The sequence below is a fragment of the Montipora foliosa genome, chromosome 5 (genome assembly GCF_036669935.1).
Source record: "Montipora foliosa isolate CH-2021 chromosome 5, ASM3666993v2, whole genome shotgun sequence".
Taxonomy (NCBI): domain Eukaryota; kingdom Metazoa; phylum Cnidaria; class Anthozoa; order Scleractinia; family Acroporidae; genus Montipora; species Montipora foliosa.
In genome coordinates, this window is record NC_090873.1 from 26,177,157 (window position 1) to 26,194,656 (window position 17,500).

Consider the following 17,500-nt stretch of genomic DNA (forward strand, 5'->3'; position numbering starts at 1 on the left):
ATGAACCATTAGACACTTTACCCCATAAAATGAACTCGCGCAAAGGTAAAATATCAAGAGTAAAACACTTTTTAAAACTACTAGTAATGCTTGTGCGCAAAGTCAAGCCAAACCCCGGTAAAATCGCAATTGAAGCGCGGACGCCAAACTCATAATTTTTTACAACGGCTTTTGTTACAATTTGCTGACAGACTTGACATGCGGATTTAAAAGCAATGCTATACATTACGTATTGTCATACATTTGAATCTATCGACAATTCTATAAAAAGTAAAATCAACATAAAAGCAAAGAAAAAATGTGTTTGCGAGTCTTAAAATTCCAAGTGTCCTTTTGCCGCAGAGCTCTCGTATAATTCTCCTTACATTTCCTCACACTGCGGCTGACTGGTACCAGTGTGGAACCGTTTCGTTTGAACTGAATGCCACTAGAATTAACCATACTACGTCGATTTCGTCGAAGATCCGCTGGATCTTCGCGGTCCCCCAGGACTACCGTCTTGAAGGTCAAAGTCCAATGCGCTCGTCTTCTTGTCGGCATCCGGGGAATTAATAGCAAGAGTCTCCAGCGATGACGCAGACATCGCCTTGACTTGCGCAATAACGACCTGTGCCTTCAACGCGTCTTCTTCGAGTTCGCGCATGCGCTGTTGTCTCATAGCAGCGCGTTTTTCCGCCTCCAAGGCGCGTTTCTCAGCAGCCGTTAGAACTCGTTTTGGAGGTTGCGAGGTTGAATCTCTCGAAGAATCGCTACTTGGATGACGGGATTTATCAGAGGGAATCTTGTCAGCTACTTCAGCTACTCTCTGTGCATTTTCCGTGTTTGTCACCGCTCTGTTAACACTCTGAAAGCAAAGAAATAACAGAAAGAGAGATTTAGAACAAAGGATCGTAAGATATGATGGTCCAACCATCCAGGGCCTAGTTGTTCAAAAGAACGTTAACATTAATCAACAATTCGACCTGTACTATAGACACTGTGCTATAGACACGTGGCCCTTGAGGGCGAAGGAGCCAATTGTTTTAGTATCACCCAACTAGTCTGACAGAAAAGTCAATAATAAAGTTAGCAAATGCAAGTTGAAGAAATATTTATTTGGGAATAAAACGAAAGAAAGCATCCCGCTTTTCGCTACTCGAGGACTATTACCAATAGTCCTCTGGTAGCGTAGCCAATTAAAATACTAATCCGCGATTAGATACAAAGCTAGGCTTGAATTCTGCCCGTCAAAAAAGCCTCAACTTTCTAATTTCATGCTGAGGGAAAGCAAGGGTCTAGTCCCTTTTAGAGGCTTGAAATCTGATGAGAACTTTTTCTGCTTAGGAAATAAACTGCAACTTAAGTTTCCTGAAATCCAGGATTAGCTTGATCAGACTTCGAAAAAATGTTCCTATATAGGTTGAGTGCAAGATATTTCAAATACTTGAACGAAGTGGACTGACCGGATGCTAAAAGCTATTCTGTCTGGGAATGAAACACTTGATTGCTACAATTGTTAAACAAAGCTATTTAGCCACAGTCATATCATTAAGCGCGTTGTTCGACAGAAACCTGCCCACTGAAAGGTGTTGCTATTGATTAGCGGCAAAAAGTAGTTTCAACTTTTGCTTCTCGGGTTAAATTCCTAAACTGTGACCGCTAAGAAGAAAGTTAATGAACAGAATTTTTTTGCATTGCCGTTTATCATACAGTGCCATGCCAGCCCAATATTTGGCTCAGTGAGGAAAATCTCAAATAAAAGCTACAGAGCACTTGTCTCCTGGTGTTGTTGATTATCATGTACAAATTTGTCCTTCAAAAAAGAGAAAACTGCTAGTGCCCATTGTAATTAAAGCTATAGGGCAGTTTCACGTGACTCTCAGTTATAACCTGCCCAATGGATCGATTCGAATCAGATCCAGACCGATCGGTCCCCAGCAGAGCTCTGAATAACTCTGCTTCTCGGCGTTTAATCTAGAGCCCTGCTTTATCCTTTTTGGGTGAAACACTAAACGAAAACTATCTTCCTCTCTTGCGCCGGTTAAAACGTGATTAGCCTGTGTTTATAAGTAAACACAGAAGACAAACAGCCCCGGGAAAAAGAATCAAATGCTCCAGTGATTCGAGACTAATCAAGCTTTTTCATCTGTATAACGTAGTTCAACCAATTTACTTGTTGAAATTCCATCCATGTTTAATTCGCAGAAAGCTTTTACCTAAGAAAGCCCTGAGACGCGAATTTCCTTAAACCATACGGCAGCTCCGTGTTCCACTGAAACGCCACTAAGCTTTAGCAATTTGGGCTTGTGTGACTTTTGAAGTCCTTCAAAAGCGTGGCTTTAATAGACTACCAGTAGTTATGTAACAGTGCTTACTGTGGTTTGGAAATCACAGGCAGCCCACTGTTGGTGCAACGGGCTGTAGAACCTGTGTTAATTAGAAGTAACTTATCCCAAATTAAGCTTTTCTCGCTAGCAAGGAGAAAATTACTCTTTTCGACTTTCACTTTCAAAACATTTACAATTTCCATGGTTTCCTTTGTCTGCGTATATGCACAAGGTGCTTGACCAACCCGGTCAGGCTAATGGCTTCTCTTTCATTCAATTTCAAGACACTGCCTCAGGGATATAGGCTGAAAATAATTTGAAGTTTTTTAACCTTCAAAACACTGCCCGAAAAACGTGATTCTAATCTAACCAACAGAGTGAGACACGAGATGCCATGCACGTTTGAATCAATACACGTGCTCTCTAACTTGTAGTTTGTTGAAATTTTCTCGACGATCACTGGTAGTAGTATCGGTTTCCGTGAGATAATGGTCAATTTTCGTTCGAAAAACTGTTTCCTGTTCTGGCTAACCACGAAATACTTCACTCAGGCACTTCAATAGTTCAGATTCTTTTCATCTTAAGCAAAACAAAGGGCTTACCTGTTTGTCATCAGAGATTCCCTTGGCATCTTCCAATCGTTTCCGAAGTGCGTCCTGAAAAAGGAAGTGGCAAACTTCAGATCAATGAAGTCTTCGTTGAACAGCCAGCCATGGGGGCGCAGGGATGGCGCAGTGGTGAGAGCACTCGTCTCCCACCAATGTGGTCCGGGTTCGATTCCCAGACTCGACGTCATATGTGGGTTGAGTTTGTTGGTTCTCTACCCTGCACCGAGAGGTTTTCTCCGGGTACTCCGGTTTCCCCTCTCCTCAAAAACCAAAATTTGATTTGATTTGCGTTAACTTGTTAATTACAATTTTACAGTGTCCCCGATTAGCGCTCTACGGCGCTAGAAGATTCAACACTTAAATAAAGTTCCAATAAAGTTCCTTTCCTTTCCTTTCCTTTTCAAAGAGTTATAACTACTTTACAAATGCATTTTTTACGTACAAGACGCGGGACTGCTCATGCTCTTTCGACTTTACGACAAAATAGCTTAAGTCAAGTCCATGAAGATTTCGGAATTCGAGTGAGCTCAACAAAGCCATCAAGCCAACTTGGGATTGCTCAATTGCAAGTTCATTTTTAAAAGATTTTCTGGCAACAATTGGAAATTTTCTCTTTATACCAGCGAGACACCGGCCTAAAACAGCACAGAAAAGCGAATTGACCGCGCCTACACGGAAATGACCCGAACACTAAGCATGAATCAAAGACCGAACAGCACTTGGAATATGGTGGCGGGATCGCGCCTAAAGTGAATAACTGTATGGCCATCTCACAGCTTTCTAACGAGACCAAGGTACGGGCGAATGCCGCGGAATAATTGAGCACAGTGTCAGCTGAGCTTGCTGGTACTATGGTAGCCACATCGTGGAGAAAGAAATCGAAGAAGGCCTTCGATTATTTACATTCGAACTCTGCTTGAAAAACACTAGGTTCACAACTGTTGGACTGAGAACTTAGACAGTAATGATAGATATAAGGACGATTGCTGAGGAAGAAATGAATGGTAAAGAATTCTGCGCACGTAAGTTCGCAACAATAAGTTGCCTATTGCAGAAGACAGTCGATAGACCATATTTTTACTGAACGTGATTGTTTCTTGCGAGAGTCAGGCGACAGTTGTTTTTTAATGCGTAATTCGCTAAATTTAGTGCTAAAGCCAGTCACTAGAAAGAGAGAGAGTTGTAGGATCTGCTTATAGGTGACAACGTCGAAATGACATTACATCAGTTACATATTGTGACATTCATGGAAAAATTTAACACCAATTTTTTAAAAAAGCCTTAAGACTGAATAGAAATGCACTCCTTTTAAACCGACATGAGAAAACAAATTTTTTTTCTGGTTTACCTAGAAATAAAAAATAGTGATATCCATCGTCTTGATAAAATCGTAAATAACCATAAACATTAACGTTACAGACACTTAGGATACTTAGCAGTGCAGAGTGCAAAACACTTAGACTTCAGTAAAGGGAACTTAGACAATAACGTCCGCATGATCTTTCGACTGAGTATGCCTTCAGATAGGATTTGTCATCGATACAAAAAAAAAAATGTCATATCTTTTTTTAGCCATTACGGTCAATTCTCTTAAATGTGTTTGAAGGCTGAATTTTTTTTGAATTTCTGATCGTTTGATCGCGTGATCCCTGAAGTGGCTAAACGAGTTCAACTTGATGTCAACTCAATTTGAAAACTCCATTATCCAAAGCGAATATTTCTGACGTCTGGAAGTACGGATAAGATGCGACATAAAATTCGTGAATTATTAGCAATTATACATGGAAGGAGAAAAGAATATCGGTGCATAGCTTAGCAGATAAATTCACAATATTCACTTCTGAGAATAACTGTTTTGGCATATCATATCTGCAGTTTCTTTCAATTTTTGTTTTCTTTATGAAGAATCCGTGTAAATGACGTCATATTCCACCAGTCGAACAGCCGAATCTCAAAAACTCTCCTAGGCCCTTAAAAACAGCTCTTTTGTGGGAAAATACATGCAAATACTACTGGAAAGCGTTTCTCTTTGAGTACTACTTTATTCTCACGTAAGATATATTTTTGGCCTTCCTCCGAAAGTTTCAAAATTTGGAAATAACGCAACAAGGGATTTAATACGCAATCTTGGATTTTCCCTGTTCCTCGTACTCATCCCCGCTAATTTTCACTTGACGCACATTATGACGCTACAAGAGAAGAAAAGGAAATATAGATCGGGAAAATACCTTAAGCTGAGGCTATGATAATGAAAAAACTCGCGAAAATCTTGAAACGTCAGAATTCTCTCAGATGAATTTGCATTTCAAAATAATACATTTTGACGCAGAAAATTGAAAAATTAACTTTCCGACAAGACAAAAATTGCAAGCTTTTCTCACTACCGGATTCCGGCTGAAAGCTCCAGCAATGAAGCTTCACGAAATCTCTGTTGGAGTACCACTCAATAACTTATCTGCAATAAGCTTATAAATGGATGAAAAGCAAACATTGAGTCGTTGAACCCACAACAAACAATCCGAGTTTACAAAAGCGTTCCTCCTCAAATTTCTAAACCCTTTTCCGCTAATAAGGAAAGCATGTGGTTTGACACGACGTTAGATTTCATATGCAAAGCCGTGCAGACCGAACTCTCTTCCCGAAATCCTTTAGTTCGCGCAAAAATCCTCAAGCTTTTTACCTGTATGAAATCCATCAGGCAACGTTCTGTGATTTGAGAATGTTTCATTTCGATCTAAGTTTGTTGAAAAACTGCAATTGCAGAAATAAAGAGCGGTAATGTCTTCTTGTACGTTCGTGGGTAGTGGTGCGGTCATCCTACAGTTTATGCTAGTGAAATCGTGAAAAAAACCTATTCTACACTACTGCATTACCTGATGAAGGCCCTTGAACCTACAGCCAACTAAACAGACCACGAAAGCAGTGTAAGGAGCCATGAAATCACAGGGATTACTGTCAGAAAAAGTCTCCTTCATCCGTGTGAAATCGTGTGCCATCAAAGGGAAGTCGATAATGAACTAGTGGAGCGAAAACTGCTCCCTCAAATACTAACCATCAGCATTACAATGATAATGTCAGTCGTGTTTTCTGGAGCAGAACCGCCTGTCTAAGAAATTGAGCTGATTGCGAAAGCAACCGCGGGTTGACAAAATTAGCTTATTACAAAGTCCGATCACCATAGCGTAGGGTCAATTTGATATTGCTACGCATCAAAATATCACCTGTACTACAGGATAGTAAGTTGCTACGTGACCATTGGTGGTCTTTGCAAAAAAATATTCAGTTTTACAACCTGAAAGCTAATCACTACTTTGCACAAACCAACAAATCTAATAGCTTCAAAACGTCACACACGGCCACATTTGACAAGTATTCCGGAAAAAAACAAACGGACAGATATTGGCTTTAATTTGAACAAGACTGAAGATTTCATCAACGCCCTGTCAAATTTAGACTCGATCTATACGGCGCCAAAAACAGCATTGCATGAGAGATCTGTTCGAGAGTTTTTAGCGCGGGAGGTAAAAAATTGACAAGTCCAACCTCGTCTTGGAGAACTAGTTCAAAATGAGTTGGACAGCATTTGTAGCTGTACAAGAACATCAAGTCAATCTGCGTCAAGGAAAAGACTTCATCGAGAGTTACAATCAAGGACTTCATTAACAGATTGAAGAGAAGAGATAAATGGCACTTCAAGCAATTGCATGCACTGAATGCCCAGTAGCTTTCATTTTAATGGTCTTACTTCAAGATATTGTACCAACTCTTAAGAGCCAAAATCTGTAAATATCGAGAATCCGTGGTCACTCGTGAAATTTCGAATTTCTTTATATTTTGCCTAAATAACACCTATAGTGAATTACTTTCGAAAATAGTATCGAAAAATCTCGAAGCGGTTATTTTCTCTTGAAATCGAGGGAGGTTCCAAAAACGCCATTTTAGCGCCTTGACACTTCCGAAAATACAGAAATGGTGCGTTTTGTTACCGCTCGTGTACATAAACGCGATCAGAGCTATCAATGCAATTTGGGCAGATCGCAACACATTTCTTGCTCTTTCCAAAGCATAGATTTATTTTGGAAAAGCTGCTAGTAAATATCTGTTTTTGACTCTTACAAATACCCTAGTACAAACGGTTGAGCGAATGAGTCAATTTTATCATAAATTGCACACCCCCAAAAGCCCACTGGTACATGAAAATTGGCATTGACACTAGTATTTCATTGAAGTGAATTCTTTGTGCTATGCTGTGTTAAAACTTCTTCCGCAGCCTGACAAAAGTGTCCAGTCGAGACACAGAAACGTGAAGTCAATTTTTGCATCGCCTATTTGTACGTATTGTAAAGGTAATATAGTTCTTGTTTATAATGATAATAATATAAATAATAAAAAATAAAAAATAATAATAATAAAATAATAATAAAAAGAAATTTTGCATCGAGACCATTCTTGAAATTATCACAGAACTTGCCTTCTCCGAACCACGGCCTCGTGAAGAACCGAAACTCTGCCAACGAAAATACGATTTTCGCTATTTTGAACGCTCAAATATTACTGTACTATGATAACTTAAGTTTTGGTAGGTGATGAAGTATTGTTTGTTATGTAAACCTCTATATATGCTGATCGGTAGTGCGATTTCCAAACGACGTTACACTCGTTGTAAACTGCTTCTTTCCACCAGCCATCACCTTTTTTAAAAATATACATATGATGCTATGATATAAAGTTCCACATGGATAATTTTCAAAGCATACTTTCAGTGTTCGATTACAAGAACGAGAGATTCCTAATCAAATATAAGTAAAATTTCAATACTACAAACAATTTATTTTTTCTGTTCCCAATTATTATTGTTGTTGTTGTTGTTGTTGTTGTTGTTGTTGTTATTATTATTATTATTATTTTATTTTTTTTCCTTTCCTAAGGAAGTTTCTAATACTCTTGTACTTCTAGCTGTTTTTGAAATAACAAATTTTTACTTTTGCACAGTCTAGTTTATTTGTTAACCCCAACTTGAGGTAAGGGGATTGCTTTGCAATTTCCTTTCCTCTCTTTAACCATATAACTTTAATTTTCATTTATGATTTTCCCTCAACTCACCATCCACACACACACACTATTCCCCCCTACTACCTACTGATTAATGAATGTTTTAGTTAGTGGAGAGACACCCCTTCTTGTAAGGCGGATTCTTCTGAAAACACCAGTTAAGACAGCCGCAAAGGTTACTTGGTTATCTGCCGCCTCATATTACTATTAAACAATCAGCAAAGTTCTACATTTGTTAAACATGAACTGCAGCATTTGTGGAACAGCAATGGTTGTCACCAGGCTTCCTCGTTTTATCCCGCAACAACTTTCCCCTCCTATGGACATTTATGGTCACAAGAAATACAAGCTTTAACCCATTAACTCCCACGATCAAAACGGTCATTCTCCCAACTAGTACCATAGAGTTCTATGTTGGGTAGTCAAGAGAACTTGGTGTTATATCAAGATTACAACTTTCATGCTGATTATACTCTTCAATCTCAACACCTTTCTGACTGGCATTTCATGGAAATTGTAAAGAGAATTTACATACCAAGTGGGAGTCAAAGGGTAAAAAAAACTATTCTTTTTACCTGTCTTTCTTTCTCCTCCCTTTCCCATCGTTCGGTTTCTTTGCGGGCTTCTTCTTCCTAAAACCGGACAAAGACGACGAAAAAAAACAAGTTAAGGCTTGCGTTGAGAAAAACTGAGTTCATCTTTAACATAAAATGCACCAAATCGCCAAGCGCATCAAAACAATAATTATTGCCACGGAGGGCATTTAGAGAAACTATAGCCGGAAAGCACAACAGCGGAAGTCGCTACCGTCTTTATCGTCAAAAGATATCAATCAAGTATCTTCTTCGCCATTTAACGGACAAAATGGGAAAAAGATTTCCAAACCCACGCGGTAAAAAAAATGAAGATATAAATTTCACAAAGAAAAGAAAAAAACAATACCATTTTGTTCTTTACATATTGCCTCAGCAAAGTAAAGATGTCGCCTCTTGCCATGCTTCAGGCTTTAAAACGAAAGGACTGGTTCTCTTGAAAAACGTTTTCAAAAACTAAAAGTCGGAGACTGTAACAAAATTTCGCTTAACGAGTTGCTTCTGAAGTTGAAACTCGAAGCACGCGGCCAACACAAGTCAGTCGAAGAGCCAGTTGGTGTCGTCTATTGAACAAAAGATCTCTGTGCCTTACAAAGAAACAACGCCAATGCATTGTCCGTGGAAACACCCAGGATTCAATTGATCGCCCACATAAAAGCCAATGGATTCTTTGAAAAATAAAATATCTGACAAAAAGAACCACAAAAATGAAAACGTGAAGTTAAAAGCTCCCAGGGTATAAAAAATCTTTGAAAGCTTACAGCCAATTTGTTAATTTCGTGCCAAAATTTGCATTTTACAAAAAAAAACTAAGACAAACAACAGGTCCAATCTAGAATAATATGTGCATAATTGAAAAAAAAAAGTTAATCCTTAAAAAAATACAATTCAAATTTAGGCTACAAAAGCAGTGTTGAATATTCCGTCACAAGGTTGTTTAAGGCCGGAAACAATGACAAAAACATCACTTTTGGGCCCACACAAAGGGGTCCGGACTTGGAGGTAACGCTAGAATTGAACGGAAATCCTGAACCACAACAAACCACAAACAAAACTGCACCAAATAGCATCCTTTAAAGAAGTGGATTAAAACTTCCTTGCAAAGAGTTGACATTTACAATTCAGTGGCAAGATATGCGACAAATCCACGAAAAAATAACGAGACAAGATTGGCTTTTTAGGATTAAAGTAAGGTTTCCTCCAGACAATAAATTAAGTCGTGCATTGTACAGTGGTGATAACTGGCTGACAAAAAGGACGCCCATGCCTTTTAAGGACAACAGGGGGGCGAGTTTACAAAGAAACGTAGGTGTTGGTAAATTAGTTGCGGAAAACGACTCTGTGCCAATTCATCTAAAATTACTCATTGGCCATTTAAAACAGGAATGATGTGCTGTGCCATCTACTGTTTGTTTCAAGGGTTATTTTTTCTAGGATCTTTCGTTTTCCTCGCACCCCTCCCTTCCTTGCATTTACCGCGAAACAGAGTTTATCCGTTTCAAACGAATTCACACTGAGCGGAACTTTTAAAATGCGACACGCGAAAATGCCAAAAAAAAAAAAAGCTGAAAGCTTTGAATGCTTACAGCTTATATAAAGGAGAAGTTGTCATTGTTTGTCAGCCGGATCAAACTTGAGATTCTCATCCTTGAGATTCGTATCGGTCGTAACAAACTGCCAAGCGAGCGATGCAATAAAAATCTCTGGTGATTAAATGAGTATTTGATACAGATGTGTTCAAGTCCCGTTTAACCACGAATTGCATCACTTTATGACCAGCTAGTAGTTGCTTTCTGCCTGTTGGGAGGTTTTCAGCATATGCTTGATTAGAAATATTTCTCCTGTCGCTCGTTTCTCAAAATATCCATATAGACAATGCTTTACATAAATGACACATCTTTCGATATTTTATCTTGAACGAGTTTATGTGTAAGTGTCTAAAACAAATTTTCCCGAAATATGAACCGGCACCTTTCAGCACAGCTCAATTGTATTCCTAGAAAAAGTAAGATTTGCAAAGAACAACTACGCAATTAAAAAAATGAAATCGACTCCTGCTCCAAATGTCATCCGTGTTAAACGCGCAAACATCACAATCATGTAGTGACAGTTATAATACATAAAGAACTTCACAATTTGTTGGCACAATATATAGAAAACTTGACAATGTCAGCTCGTCTGAGAGAAATGATAATGGACAATTGCGTTGCAAAGAAACACTAAACCAGCACATATTTGGTGTCGTAACAAACTGGATATTTAAGTTCTTCCCCGGTTAGGTTGTGATCGAGTTCTTGTTCAGCAAAACTTGACAAGGACTTTTCCAACGTGTCTTAAAAGTAGGTTTGTTTTGATGGCTCAAAATCGTTTAATAACGTCATTATGTACTCAAGCAATAATACACCATTTCATTAAAAAGTAAAACGTCAAAAATCCTGTCTAAAATATTGGTAGATCTTTTATTAATTGCTTCCACGAGACAGGCGAATGTCACCAAGGAGAAAAAAATGACAAAAAAATGTGTTGGAATCGAACGTTTTATGTCACCTTGAAATTTCTCTACAAAGCGGCTTCAACAAGTCAAACCACCTCACTAACACGATTCCAGACAACATAGCAGTCATCCACAGTATTATCAATATTTCATCGACAAGGCGAATTTTCTAAACAAATAATTCCACAAAGTTGAAAGAGCGCAAATGTCAACCTTGACTTTAGAATAAGACATTTAAATTGCTAGTATAGGACTCAAAGGTGTCGCCGGAACAAATTCAACGACTGACCGATAACTAACTGAGCCAAATGAACTGAGCTCTTCACTGTTTCAAACATTATAAGGGCTTTTTAACGTCCCAAACAAATGCTGTAAGATAGGGAAACGGGTTGTCACTCTTATCTGTCCTAGACGTAAAAATCTTTTGCAGATGCCATAACAAAGGAAGCACATTTCATAATTAGACCCAGTGTGTTGGTCCGACCGGATCAGTGTAGCTTCGCAGGCTGGCGCCTTATTCCACAGGTCCAACATTGCTGTTTGATGGAAAAGTACTAACAATACTTTTCCCCAAAAATAAAATCTTCACTTGAATGTTAACGGAAAAAGCGTAAGATGCCATACATAATAGCGCTCTTCGCACCGAAACCTCGAGAATTACGACGTCGGTTCTCTTTCGTTCTGCTTGCAAAACGTTTTGAACGGCACGGCTTTACATGTGAAACGTTTTAAAAGCTCCCAGAATGGACTATGTAAAATTCTAAGAAATTTGGTATTTGGATTGCATTATAATACACCAAAATGCAAGTAATGACCATAATTCCTTCATAGGGCTTTCCATGGATAATTTGCGACTCTTTCAGTGGACTTCATTGATGGGGTTGTAAGTGAAGTTACAATCAACGATTTCCATATCTCCCCTTCCTGAAGTTATCTCGAACAACGGGAACAAAGTGTCCTACGCTTTTTGAACAGAATGAGGTTGTTCAACGTCTCGCGCGATTCATTAAAAGGAAAAAAGTGAGAGCAGGAACGAAATCAACAGTATCATAAGTTTTTGCAACAATTGGAAATTCGTTAAAAATCCGAGTTCGGGATTGGATTTGAAGCCACGACCCTCAGTGATCTAGTCGGATGTTTTGACCACTGAGCACTTTCCTTGACTTGAAATGCATCACGCAGTCACAAAGTCAAACCACGACAAGCACATGACTCATAACTGCACCTCGCAATCACATTAAAGCGCCGTTTTTGAATCTGCAAGTTTTTCTTTCGGGATACGCTTTCCGTCCACACGAATTCGCTGGCGGATCCGTAACTTGTAAATACGCTCTCCAGAGTGGATATTTTTTAATCCGATATGAATCCGGGTATTTTTTTTACCCGTATGACGTAACAGGATCGAGCCTAGTTGCTTACCGTGAAATCAATTCTGAAGATGGCTACCGAGGGCTTTATGGCGCATGCTCCGTTACCTCTGTTTTCTTGAGGAAATCCGAATCCGGATACGTTTGGGATTCGTGTGGACAGGCAAATTCGATTTGAATACGCTACGTGTGGATGGAAATATTTTTGAATCTGGGAACAAAAAGTTACGGATTCAAAAATATCCGGTTACTTGTGGACAGGGCCTAAAGCATATCGAAGATGATACCAGGCTCCGGTTGTTCAAAAGGTGGATAACGCTATCCACCCTTCGAACAAGTGGGGCCTGAACCATAGTTAACAATGTGAGTAATGTGCTAGTTACGCATAAAGTGGCAACAGCCTGATATGTCGTCTGCATCAAAGGAACGTAAAGTCGGCAAAAGAAGACTCTTTCGACGCTAGAATCATCATCTTTATCGAAGACAATTCGAGCAGTCACAAAGGAAGCCTTAATTAAACACACGGTCAGCTGTTTCACAAGCGCACTGAACACCATTTTGAAATCAAGTCACTTTAAATGATCACGTAGGATGAGTAAAAGTATAAAACGAAACAGGTTTTCAGTTATAGATTTAAAATATATGAAAACCAAAGAGGAGTGAAACAGATTTCAAGCAGATAAACTCCACGCGCAATTTGATTTCGGATTGAGGTAGACGCTTTTCAAACTAATAAAATTAGTGTCCTGGTCGGCGCGGTCACAAGGCTGACTGTGTCCCCAGGCTGGAACACATGACAATGCGATTGCGTTACACTTCTCAAACATCCAGTTGACAGCTGGTCTGGTTCGAGTTCGAACCGTATCAATACGATGTGAATGAAGACATATTTTGAGGTGTGGATCGTAACGAATCTACAGTATGGCATAGAGCAATCGCAGGGTCATGAGTTCCAATCTCCTTCAAGTCTGGAATATTTCATGGCTTCCTTCGCGAGTGCTGAAGTCACTCTCTCTCTAAATTGCGATGATCAGTCCTCCTTGGAATCGTCATAATCCGCACTTCAAAATATATGCCTGTAATACGTTTCTCTATTTATAAGACCCGAAGCGTCGTTCGACTCACAACCGAGCCAGTAGGAGGGAATGGGAAGGCCAAGTCTGCTTACGAGCCCAGTGGCCTATTAGGCCGGAGCTTATCCTGGTTTCTGTAGCATGAAACGACTAGGAGTATTTCTACTCCTACCTGGATGGGATGCTAGTCCAGCGCAGGATTACCCCAGCATTAACTTCGCCGGTACCCATTTATATACTTGGGTGGAGAGAGGCACCGTGAGAGTTAAGTGTCTTGCCCAAGAACACAACGCAATGTGCCCGGCCAGGGCCCGAATCCGGACCACTCGCTCCGTGTGCGACTAAGTAAAATTCCTGGGCGAAAAACACAACAAAAAAACCACCTTCGCATTAAGTGAAAGCACGGTAATATTTGAGTTCAGAGGCGCTTTAACAATAATATGCAAAGGTCCAGTTAGAAGCAATTGAGCTGAAAGATCTCCTGCACAGTATTGCGACGCTGGGCTAACCGGTCAACTGTGACCTAAACACTGGGATTTCAAAAAGAGAGTTTGAAGTGTCCTGAGAAAACGCCTATGACGGGTATTCCAACCGACGCGAAAGCACTTTCTCTGTTCGAGTTAAGCAGAACCAATTCACAACCAAATTTTTAACATACCTGTCTCCTGATCTCCTTTTTGATATCTTCGTACGCTCTCTCGCTAGGAGGTATAATCGGCTCTCGGTCCAAAGATTCCTCACTCTGCGTTCGTCCAGAGTTAATCGACGCCACAGGGCTAGCCATCCACGACTGCCCCGCGGGTACTTGTGACGGGTCGAACCCGTCACACACCAGCAAAGATAAATCTTCCCCAATCCCTCTTAATGACCGCACTGCTTCAAGATGCGTAGCTCCCAAGAGACTGGTACCGTTAACCTTAGGGGACAAAAGAAAGTTAACTCATATCAACTGAGCAGTACAATCCCTGACTATCAGAGACGGTGAGGAGGGCACATTTCTTTAAAAGTTTCTCTCCTTGAACTTTCTTTATTTTTATTTCAGGGCTGGCGCAGTGGTGAGAGCACTCGCCTCCCACCAATGTGGCCCGCGTTCGATTCCCAGACTCGGCGTCATATGTGGGTTGAGTTTGTTAGTTCTCTACTCTGCACCGAGAGGTTTTATCCAGGTACTCCGGTTTCCCCTCGCATCAAAAACCAACATTTGATTTGATTTGCGCGGAAAAAGATGGAGTCATAGCAAAAGTATTACAATTACGCGATATTATTTTTCAGATGACATCCTGACATAAGTCGACATCTCCCTTAATCAAATGTTCTTACGCGACTTTTCGCTGACCGTGGCAGGTCCAAACTATCATAGGTAATCGACTGTCCCTAAAAATTTGGATTTCTTTTGTCTTTATTAGGGTCAAAATACTCTGGCAACACCTACCTCCAGTAACCTCTGACCAACTTTAAGGCGGCCATCTTTAAACGCAACTCCACCTTCATTCACTTTGGACACAAATATTCCTTCATCAGTCTTGTCCAGCGGATTCCCCGGATGTCCTTTGGCGCCGCCCCTGATGCTGATACCCAATCTCTCTCCTGGACCTTTATACAAGTGAACCTCCTAAGAGAGAAATGAAATAATTGGATGAAGAGCAAGATTTGATATCAACTGGGTTGATAGCTAGGTGTCATCGCACACACTAACAAAGACCAATAACAGAAGATAGCAAAACGAGTAGTGAAAGCCTGACCCTTACGACACGCTTGCCGCCGACTTCGTTACAAAAATGCACTCCTTTATCGAAGACGACAATGGTGCTACGCGCCTGACCGATAAGATTATCCGTCGTTTGGTGTTTTTCTCCAAAAAGTAAATGCCGCAGGTTACCCTAGGCCTCGAAGAGGAACTGCGGGAATGTTCACCTCAAGTATGTGGATTTCTTGACGAAAACTTAAGGCGCTGTTACACTTGTGAAATGTTTCGCGCAACTTGTCTCGCAATGTCTTCGCGACATTGTGGCCGGACAAGTTGCACGAAACATTTCAGTGCAACCATACCCGGCAACGGCCAAAATCGTTGCGAGACAAGTTGCAAGAGCCGTTGCCGAAAGTAGAATAAAGTTCTACTTTTCGTGCAACTTGTCTCCGAACGATTTTGGCCGTTGCGGAGTATGTTACACTGTGAAATGTCGCCAAAACCTTGCGAGACAAGTTGCACGAAACACTTCACAGTGTAACAGCGCCTTTAGTAACTAGTTCCCTTCAAGCTCGGGCTAGGCCCGTACAATGGCGCCTTTCACTTTTTCTGTCAAACGGTCTCAGCAAAATTTGCTCCTTTGGACAAGGCCTTGAAACGTTTTGGTTTTCAAAGTTTTTCCGATATCACTTTCCACTTTAAGAGACAATTTGGTGAACTAACGTAAATTAGGGGAAGCAAAAATAATGACAAAGATCAGCTGAAAGATCCGGTATACGCTAGTTCGTTTTCTTGCTACAATTAACAGAACCTTGTCAGACAAATTTGAAGCTTTCGAAGTTAGCTACTCGTCTTTTGTTACTCCACGGTACGCTTTCTTGTTGAAGCAGGCCACCCTATCTTTGGCGCGGAAGAAAAAGGTATCGCCTTTGAAAGCGAGCAGTTTGCGGTGGTCTTTAGGGGATTAGTTCTTTGTCCAAATCGACACAAATAAGTCCCTTTTTGGTCCATGTGGCGGCTGAAATAATGAGGAATACACGAAAGCCTACAAAAATGGCAGTTTGCTTTATCAGTCATGGCCGTAATATCATGAAGGAAATGTTGACTAAAGTTGCCCACCATGAAACTCTTAGTGTGCGCTTTGCAAACAAGAACGATTAGTTAAGGAGGATACTGACGGATTCCTGAATAATAATAAACTTAACTGAACTTAGCCCCGTTGCCAAATTAATAAGCAAGCAGCGGGGAAGTATTTCCCAAGAAAGGTTACGCTCTGCTTAAGGTAAGTCTGGTATCGCGATGCTCATGCAGCTTAAGAAAAAGCATCGTCTGCATTTATAGGAAAACAAAACAAAGTTGACCCAGGAACGGACAATACGTATCGATAAATAGATATTGTTCATATGTAAACGACATAGAAATCTAGAGAGGCCTTACACGACTGTGAATGTGAATGGATGAAGAACCTTCGCTGATCAACATGCAGCATCAGGAACTGCTTAATGTGCATCACCCAAGGACAGAAAACTGAAAAGCCTCACTTGATTTCTGTGCTGTTTACATAATATATACCCACACACACTACTAAGGACAACACTGATTCATGCTTAAATATTATTCAGTTTGTTTGGGACACGCAAAATCGCCGATTATATAATAATGACTCAAGAACAACGCCGACACTGAAAGGAAAGAGAAATAGAAAAGAGAGATCATGAAAAGCGAGAAGGCTCACCTGAAGTCCTTTAGGCGGTGGGTCATGGCGGACGAGAAGTTTAATGAGCGATACATTTGCTATCAGAGCAGCTACGGCTTCCTGATGTGTTGAGTTTCTCATGTCTTTTCCATTTACCTAGATTTAAATTTAAAAATGTTGACTGGGTCTTTAAAAGACGTATTGGAAGGGAGGGGGTACTTATAGAAAAATCATTCATGTAAACTTAAACCAACGAATCAAGACCATATCTCGTTAGTTTGAATGAACTATGGTCAAGTCTCACGAAGGTCACCTCGCCCGAAGTTTATCGCCCAAATACACATAAGCCTCTTAACAAGATCGCTCACGTTTAATCAAAATTTTATTTTAGTAATTTTGATTTTAACTTTTCAACAATTTCAATGTGAATAAAAGCAGTGGACACTCTCTCGTTCATATTCAAAGATCTTTCATGCAAAATTATTTTGAAAGAATGCTGAAAACGAATTTACCTTTTTCCGAAGAGCGGCAGCACAGGGCCAACTCCTTGCAACATCAACTCCGATCATTTTTGCCTTCGATGTTGACAGGGCAGAAGCTAACTTTAACTGTTCAAGAACGACG

At 40.2% G+C, this 17,500-nt stretch overlaps 1 protein-coding gene across 1 annotated transcript in view; it reads right to left on the minus strand.

The window, feature by feature from the left end:
* The window catches only part of LOC138003815 (protein scribble homolog), a 76,015-nt gene that overhangs the window by 1,424 nt on the left and 57,091 nt on the right, over nucleotides 1–17,500 (minus strand). Inside the window, exons 30-35 of the mRNA XM_068850065.1 lie at nucleotides 16,916–17,032; nucleotides 14,926–15,105; nucleotides 14,152–14,409; nucleotides 8,542–8,598; nucleotides 2,909–2,962; nucleotides 1–844 (exon numbers count right to left, since the gene is read on the minus strand). The exon at nucleotides 1–844 is cut by the window's left edge and continues 1,424 nt beyond it. Of these exons, the coding sequence (XP_068706166.1) occupies nucleotides 443–844; nucleotides 2,909–2,962; nucleotides 8,542–8,598; nucleotides 14,152–14,409; nucleotides 14,926–15,105; nucleotides 16,916–17,032 (1,068 nt within the window). The 3' untranslated portion in view covers nucleotides 1–442. The remainder of the gene's footprint in view (nucleotides 845–2,908; nucleotides 2,963–8,541; nucleotides 8,599–14,151; nucleotides 14,410–14,925; nucleotides 15,106–16,915; nucleotides 17,033–17,500) is intronic.